Consider the following 7,781-nt stretch of genomic DNA (forward strand, 5'->3'; position numbering starts at 1 on the left):
CGTTTGAATTAATGAATTTTGGTGTGTATCCAATAACTTCCAAACTTCTTTGATAACGTCAACCAACAGTAAAAAGTGGTAAGATGGAAGCAAGCGGACAGATTGCACAATGATAAAAAAAAATACCCACCATTTTATTTTCTGTACAAAATAATATGAAAAATAGCCGATGATATTAAAAATGTTGACAGCTGAATCGTATAAATTTCTGATGTAGGGTCTCATACACATTTTTGCATCAGTACTTTAAAACTTCACAGGAATTAGTTCATAAGACCTCGTGTCGCCACTTACGAAAGCTCGGTGAATGGATTTTAATTTAAAAAAAAGCACGCTGTGAAGTTAATGCCAATAAGCATCGGATAAAAATTACTGAAGATAGGCAACCTTATGGATCTTATTATAACATGAATCTTCGGTACAGAAATTTCCACCGTTACCTACCTGATTAGCTGTGATGTCACAAGCCAGTCGGTAAGTGTAGAGTACTGTCATTACTTCATCGTCCTTTCGCCTACATAAAAATAACATGAACAGTTGGACGTCTTTAACAATCAACAATCAATGCTGTTGACAACAATTTGCAAAATATCGCAAGCAAACAAATAAGCAGAGAAGTTGTGTTCCGCGAATTGTACAAAGCTGAAATTATAGACGTTCCGAACATGTTACGAAGGTTCTTTGCAAGCAGATGTAAAGTGTGCATATAGTTGATATTGATTTCCTGCGCATCAACGTAAATCATGGTCGTCTTCACACAAATTTTAGGTTATGCCGCACGTCAGGTACAATATTTTGCGCAACCATCCAATTTTATACTTTTCGTCTGTTTGCATCAAGCCGCTTAGCAAAATAATCAGTTCTGCTTTTCACATGTGCTTCATTCTCGAGTGGATTTTCGCTCTTGCGCATGTTCAATTCGCGAAAGTTGTTCACCTTTTAGGTTATATTAGGTTACATCAGGTTAACGAAACTTTGATTCCAATAAATAAAACTAATTTGAATTAGATTGTGTTTAGCAAAATAACAGAATCAGGCTGAATACTTAGTGCAGTTACTCGGACATTGCTAAAAAAAAACATGAAATACAATTTCGTATCGTTAATGTAACAACGCATTTTTAGAAAAGTCCTTATTTCACAGCTTCAGGATTTTTCGAAATTCAATAAGCTGTAACACTGCAGTACTGAGAAACTGCTGTTTGGCAAATTTGACATTACACGTTATTCTGAAGTTGTACAATAGCGATTTATATTTCAACATTTCGTTACTTTAACACCGTTACTTTCAATCTCGTGAAAAAATTGAAATATTTTATCTTTTATGTTAACAAACTTGAAATACTCCTAGGTGTCGAGAAACTATCTACGTGGCTTGTTTATGGACTCGTTGCGTCTCCATGTAAAAGGTGGAGTGGGTGGTATGGGCCTGCCTAGATTTGGAGGAATTGGCGGTCGAGGTGGTCACGTATATCTCGTTGCCAAGGAGGGCGAGACTCTAAAAAATCTTTCATCCAAATTGAAAGTTCATAAGATAATTGCTGGAGAGGGCGGTAATAGCTCACAAACACAACTTTTAGGTAAACTTGGGGAAGATATGACGATCCCGGTGCCTCCAGGCGTATCTGTGATTACTGATCAGGGTGTAAAATTAGGTACAAAAGAAAAATTTCATTTTTTCACATTATACAGATCTTCTCAGCTCACTTTATCGGGAATTTTATTATCATTTCAGGAGAATTGAATGAGCCAGGTTCCAAGCTGATCGTCGCCAAAGGGGGGATCGGGGGATGTCGAGAAACAGGATTTAGTGGGCAGAAAGGAGAAGCTCTGCATATTCATTTGGATCTCAAGTTAATCGCTGATGCCTGCTTAGTTGGCTTTCCAAATGCAGGAAAAAGCACACTTCTGAAAGCAGTTTCCAGAGCTAGTCCCAAAATTGCATCTTACCCATGTAAGTTTCATAGAAAGTTTTATTGAGAAAATAAATTTTGATCCCTCCACTTATGAAATTAACCAAACTTCTCATATTTCAGTCACAACGCTAAGGCCACACATTGGTATAATGCAATATAAAGACTTGAGGCAAATCTCTGTAGCAGATTTACCAGGGCTGATCGAAGGTGCTCACGTAAATATAGGAATGGGTCATAGATTTTTGAAGCACGTTGAAAGGACGCAATTGATGATAGTTGTGGTAGATATTCAAGGTTTTAGATTGTCGCCCAAACACTTGCGAAGAAATTGTTTAGAGACGATAGTGTTGCTCAACAAAGAGCTGGAACTTTATAAACCGGACTTACTAAACATGCCTGCTATTCTTGTTGTCAATAAAATGGACACAGAAAACGCCACGGAGAAATTAAACGAGGTGAAACCATTGATCAAGGAATACGAACGGACTTTAGCAACATTTTCAGACGAAATACGTCCCGAAAAAGCCTTTGTATTCGAAGCCGTTCTGCCCGTTGCCCTCCGTGAGAGGAATGTCGATGAAATCAAGTTGCTTAAGGAAAAAGTACGAACTGTGCTAGATCTACACGCGGAAAAAAAAGCAATGAAAATGCGAGGAGAATTCCCCGACAGTGAATTAATCGAGAAGCTAAAACAGGAGACTATGCAAAGGATACCAACGCTTGTATAGATTTAAACTATAGATCGACCAATAACCTTCAATGCGCCGTTATTTTTTCCAATTTGGCAAAAAAAAACAAAAAGCATTGCCCAATCTTATGTAACATCTTATACTTGTACAGAAATAACTTTAGTATCAGTTAATTTTGTAAATAAATTATTGAACCATTGTTTAAATCAGATGTATTTTATTGCCTAATTTCAACTCTTTCGTGTTTTAGGATAAGGAAGTTTTAATTTCACCCACTGACATCTTACGTGTGCGTTAGCCACCTTTTCTCTCCAATCTTCACCGAACTCGGTTCTTGCTACCACTTGGACATTTTCTATCTCTTCGCTATCTCTCAAAACACCTCGGTCAGCTAACCACCTCTCAACTCCATTCCAGGCGATCATAATACCATTGTCTGTACAAAGTTTAGGCGGTGGTCTGACAAATCTGTATCCCATCTGGGAAGAAACTGTTTCTAGACAGTTTGCAATGAAATTGTTGCAGGCTGCGCCACCTGAGACTACCTGTGGAAAAAAATTGCGAAAGAATAATTAGCAAGATTGAAAACCAGCATATCTCGACGAAATTGTCTTGTTCACGTACCAAAGTCCGATTTTTTTCTGGAATGAGATTTTTCAACTCAATAAATTCCATGGCACGTTGCGTTCTGTGGCACAAATGACGTGTCATGGCTAATTGGAATCCAGCGCATAAATTATAAATATCTGGTACTAGTTCATCCCCTATTATGCCGTGTTTTTTCTCTTCTCGCAAGGTGTGTTTCAGTATAGCATTTTTCAAGCCTGAAGAGCTGAAGTTGCAGTCCTCCCAATGCACCATAGGTACCTCGAATTTGAACTGTTCAGGATCTGTGGCTCGACTAGCGGCCAATTCTACCGCCGCACCTCCAGACAGTTCAGAGAATTCTGGAATATTTCGCAACTTGAGTCTTCGAGCAGTCTATAAATACACCAAGTTATATGTGAAAATGTTGAAAATAATTTAGTAGTATGCAGAACAGTTCAAGCTCACTTTGTCAAAAGCTTCGCCGGGTGCATCGTCGATCGTTGACCCCAGCAGATAAAACTTGTCCACGCTTTGAGCTATCGCCAGTAAACAATGACCACCAGATATCAACAGGACTAGAAACGGGTAATCGATCTGAACAAAGAAACAACGTCATCATCAAGAAACTTCTTGACGCAAATTCTTGCTTTTTACTTAAACTGTTTAAAGTAACGAGGCTGATGTTAGTAGCATTAACATATCGAAACATTGAAACAAAAATTACTACTTTGCATCTTTATAATAACTGAAGAAATTTAATTTACAAAACCTTTATTAACGGTTTACCAAATTTCAGGTAATCTAGGGTTGCAAAATAAAGTTTTTCTAAAGATGTATCATTACAATAACGTTAAAAACTTCAGCCTGATTTAGAGTACTGATCTATCCAAAGAAAGTAAGTATTGCAGCTGATGTTGAGTAGAATACTTGAACTTTACTTAAAGTTACATTGTTCAAAAGTGGAATTACGCTTGCATCAAGTTTATATGTAAAGCCAACCAACGTTTTCAACCATTCTCGCAGTCAGAGCATGTGCTTCCATGTGATGTATAGGAATAAATGGTTTATTTCCAACTCTGGACAAGTACTTTCCAAAATTAGTACCAATCAACAGAGACATAACGAGACCTGGTTTGACTGTCGCAGCTATGGCATCGACGTTTGTTAACCTCAAGTTTGCGGAAAGCAGAGCCTTTTCAACGACTTTGGTAATTTTTTGCCTATGTAATTCTTGGGCAAGAGGTGGTATTATTCCACCGTTACTGAAACAGTAAAATAAAATTAACACACGTTTTCCGTCGACAATTTCACAGCTATAAATTCTATTTTTCTCATGCTTTCATAGATTTCATGATTAAAATACTAACTCAAGGTGAACGCTCTGTTGGGAATGCAAAGCTTCTCCAAGTATCGCTCCATTACTATCGACAACTGCACAACCTGTATCATCACAGCTTGTTTCTATTCCGAGTATTACCGCCGGTTTATTATTACTCAATTTTCTATTGTTTTTTCCCACCAATTTTCTTGGCGAGAAAATTCTTCCCACGCATTTTAACCCGGCTTTTGAGGTTAACATTTTGTGCAATTTGTACATAATTCGATTTCTACGATCGAAGAATATTCTTTCTTGTAAACAAAGTATATTTACAAGTTTACATATTGTTCGGTTGAATGACTCTACGATCACATCAAATCACCGGATACTTAGATACACGTGTTTACACGAACTGTTTCCACATTTTCCAATTCTCTATTTACATCGTTGTGCATTGTGCCGTGTGCAACAAAGACAGCAATTATGGGTAAAGTACTTTGCATTACCAGCCATTCATAAGTTCCAATACCCAATGAGCAATATCATTGGTTGCATACAATGGAAAGTACGAGGAATACAATTTTGTGATTGGTGTCGGTTGGAAAATTGTGTTACTTCTGTCTGAATATTTAAATGTTGAAAATTTTCATTCCATAAGTATATTCGTTACTATTTTCATCCGTGATGATAAGATTTTGCTTGTGAATTACTATCCATTGAAAGGTAATTTCAAGTTTCATACGTTGCAAATTTGTGATCGTATATAGATATAGGAAAGTGCAGTCGTTCATATTTAGTTTAGAACTTTATTTGAAAATTACTTAATATGTACAATATTTACATAGCCTTAAGCAGTAATGACTAAATTTGGTTTTTTATCTGGAGTATCTTTTCTTTCACTTTTCTCAAAACGGCCATATCTGCTTTCGAAATTGCTCCATTTTGCTGAAAAAACTTTGTAAGGCATTCTGCTGCCCTGGATGCTTGCAATGGTGAAACTTGACTTTCTTCAAAGTTATCGGTGTCAGATTCTGAAAGTATTGAGAATAAAACCTATTTTTAGATACTCTAAAGTCTGAACAGTAAGTAAAAAATTGAAATCAGTTATTCTTCTCAGTCACGAATATCGACTGTACCATTTTCACTGTTATGGTTGTTCACTGCTTCAACGATGTCTTCATCGGATGGAAAGACTAGCGAAGAATCATCATTGTAAATCCAATCATCTATTACATCTAAACTAACTTTTTCCAAACTTTTTATTCTATTAGCAATTTGGTGAATTCTTTCGGAAGTTATTTCCTCTTCTGCTTCAAATGTCACATGTAATTCCTTTTCAGGAATATCCAGCATCAAATTTTTCCAACATTTTACAATTATCTCCGAACTGGTTTCATCCCAAGCTTCACTTGCCCAAAAAACAGCATTCTTAATGTTGATTGATTTCAATGATTCAACCAACTCTTTGCCGTCACATTGGTCGTTCAATATATGCATGAGAAGTTTATTTCTGTATCTTCTTTTTACATTCTCTATAATGCCCTGATCCATAGGTTGAATTAAACTTGTGACATTAGGTGGCAAAAACCTGGTTGTGATATCGCCAACAGTTAAAACTTCCGTTGATGGATGAGATGGTGCATTACCAATCAGAAGCATAGCTTTTTGAGGCAAGCCCTTCTCCCTTAAGAAATCAGAGACTGTCGGTACGAATTCCTCTTTGAACCATTTCTCAAAAATTGCGGAATTCATCCAAGCGCTTTTTTGGCGCGTATAATAGACTGGTAGCATGTTTGGCAATAAATTTTTTAATCCTTTAGGCTTCGACGATTTCCTAATAATAAGAAGCGGTATTTTGAGCGAGCTGTCGGCATTGCAACAGAGCATTACTGTTAATTTCTCTTTATTCTGATTGAATCCAAGTGCAGGTCTTTCTCCGTCGTTTGTCAGTGCTTCATTTGGCATAACTTTATAATTGAGACCCGTCACTTCGGCATTGAATATTTGACTCGCTGTCAAGTTTTCATTTTTAATTTTTTTCGTGAACTGAGACTTAAAATTATCAGCAGATTCAGAATTAGGAGAGGAACTTTCGCTTGTAATTGATAACTGGCGGATGCCATACTTTTGTCTCCAATGACTCAGCCATCCGTCGCTGGCATAAAACTTCTCCTCGGCGCCGAATCTTTCATGGAATTCAAGAGCTTTTCCTTAAACAAATATAAATATCTAAATAATATTTAGTCGAGTTAATATGAACACTTGATTTCGTAAAATTATGATATTTGTGTCGAGAGTTGTCACAAACCCTGAGATCATTCAATTACTTATTATTCGATGAATTAAATACAAAATTACACTTTAAACTGTTTTATCACTAACTTTTACTAAACTTATTAAGATTTGGAGACAAAAAATTTATTTAAATCTTGCAATAACTAAATTGCCAGCTGGGGGCAATTCTATCATGTTGCTGCGATAATCGCGCGCATTGATGTTCGATAAATTTTGAAAAGCCGTAATTGTGAACTGAAAAGTTCAAAAATACCTTTTATAATTGTACCAGTTACGGGATAACCCTTGGCCCACATTTCGGTGAACCACATGTACAGAGCCTCGTTAACTTTTTCGGCGCGGCCAGAACGGATTCGTTTTGCTTCCGTTGATATTTCGCTACATTTTTCAATTTTCTGTCGACTATTCCTCCATTTTCTGACCGTACTTGTGTCCACGTTATTTTCCAAAGCGACCATTGTAATAGAAAAACCTTCATCTATTTTTTTCAAAATATCCAATTTTTGCTGTGCTGTAAAACTGGCTAGTTTCTTTCGTCTTTTGGAATTGCACATATTCGTCATATTATCGCTAGTGACATTTGAACGATTCTTTTCCACCATGGTTTCCATTTTCGAATTACGTCAAACTCTTTTGTTTATGTCACGTGTTTTCGCGCGTCGTTTGGAAAATAGTCGAAATAGTCGTACATAGGTCAACGTAATGAAAGCACACCTGCTTTAATTTTCCTACGCGTACGCGTTGGCTGTAGAATTAGTAGATTTTCAAACATATTCGAAATCCTTATTAATTTAACAGCATTTTTCATGCCATTTTTGCCGGTGTATAAACGGAATTTTGACTATGCATAAATATCGTGCAACAGGCGTAGAAATGTTTTCGACAAAATCTTATTCCGTCACCGAATTAGACTTAATGTTATCGTTCGTTGAACGACAATCAACCGCCATGATGTCGCTGTTGCTGCTCGCAGCGC

The 7,781-nt window shown here is 36.8% G+C and overlaps 3 protein-coding genes across 4 annotated transcripts; 1 reads left to right on the forward strand and 2 right to left on the reverse strand.

The window, feature by feature from the left end:
- Window positions 1–541: 541 nt before the first annotated feature.
- Window positions 542–2,749, forward strand: LOC124301891 (GTP-binding protein 10 homolog). Its single transcript, XM_046757445.1, has 4 exons — window positions 542–785; window positions 1,351–1,654; window positions 1,735–1,953; window positions 2,036–2,749. Exons 1-4 carry the CDS (start codon window positions 744–746, stop codon window positions 2,641–2,643), a joined length of 1,173 nt encoding a protein of 390 aa, XP_046613401.1. The 5' UTR covers window positions 542–743; the 3' UTR covers window positions 2,644–2,749.
- Window positions 2,750–2,767: 18 nt separating this feature from the next.
- LOC124301890 (probable tRNA N6-adenosine threonylcarbamoyltransferase, mitochondrial) lies at window positions 2,768–5,017 on the reverse strand. The gene is made up of 5 exons (XM_046757444.1): window positions 4,560–5,017; window positions 4,196–4,454; window positions 3,658–3,786; window positions 3,229–3,585; window positions 2,768–3,149 (listed from the first exon to the last, which is right to left on the reverse strand). The coding sequence occupies exons 1-5, from the start codon at window positions 4,787–4,789 to the stop codon at window positions 2,835–2,837; spliced, it is 1,290 nt and encodes a 429-aa protein (XP_046613400.1). The 5' UTR covers window positions 4,790–5,017; the 3' UTR covers window positions 2,768–2,834.
- Window positions 5,018–5,302: 285 nt separating this feature from the next.
- Window positions 5,303–7,772, reverse strand: LOC124303562 (jerky protein homolog-like). Of its 2 annotated transcripts, none has more exons than XM_046760908.1 (3): window positions 7,059–7,772; window positions 5,647–6,720; window positions 5,303–5,541 (listed from the first exon to the last, which is right to left on the reverse strand). In XM_046760908.1, the coding sequence occupies exons 1-3, from the start codon at window positions 7,414–7,416 to the stop codon at window positions 5,372–5,374; spliced, it is 1,602 nt and encodes a 533-aa protein (XP_046616864.1). In that variant the 5' UTR covers window positions 7,417–7,772; the 3' UTR covers window positions 5,303–5,371. The 2 variants fall into 2 exon arrangements, with proteins under 2 accessions (XP_046616864.1, XP_046616865.1); XM_046760909.1 differs by having other exon boundaries at window positions 5,303–5,563.
- Window positions 7,773–7,781: the final 9 nt, after the last annotated feature.

Source organism: Neodiprion virginianus, chromosome 4, assembly GCF_021901495.1.
Source record: "Neodiprion virginianus isolate iyNeoVirg1 chromosome 4, iyNeoVirg1.1, whole genome shotgun sequence".
Taxonomy (NCBI): domain Eukaryota; kingdom Metazoa; phylum Arthropoda; class Insecta; order Hymenoptera; family Diprionidae; genus Neodiprion; species Neodiprion virginianus.

Bases quoted from the DNA above. Each gene is read 5' to 3' on its own strand.
- LOC124301891 (XM_046757445.1), top strand. From the start codon at position 744: ATGGTCGTCTTCACACAAATTTTAGGTTATGCCGCACGTCAG. The intron at 786-1,350 runs GTACAATATTTT...AAATACTCCTAG, and splicing joins TAGGTTATGCCGCACGTCAG to GTGTCGAGAAACTATCTACG. The intron at 1,655-1,734 runs GTACAAAAGAAA...TTATCATTTCAG, and splicing joins TGATCAGGGTGTAAAATTAG to GAGAATTGAATGAGCCAGGT.
- LOC124303562 (XM_046760908.1), bottom strand. From the start codon at position 7,416: ATGGAAACCATGGTGGAAAAGAATCGTTCAAATGTCACTAGCGATAAT. The intron at 6,721-7,058 runs GTATTTTTGAAC...TATTTGTTTAAG, and splicing joins AACTGGTACAATTATAAAAG to GAAAAGCTCTTGAATTCCAT. The intron at 5,542-5,646 runs GTACAGTCGATA...CAATACTTTCAG, and splicing joins CAACCATAACAGTGAAAATG to AATCTGACACCGATAACTTT.
- LOC124301890 (XM_046757444.1), bottom strand. From the start codon at position 4,789: ATGTACAAATTGCACAAAATGTTAACCTCAAAAGCCGGGTTAAAATGC. The intron at 3,586-3,657 runs GTGAGCTTGAAC...GTGTATTTATAG, and splicing joins CCGGCGAAGCTTTTGACAAA to ACTGCTCGAAGACTCAAGTT. The intron at 3,150-3,228 runs GTACGTGAACAA...TTTTTTCCACAG, and splicing joins CAGAAAAAAATCGGACTTTG to GTAGTCTCAGGTGGCGCAGC.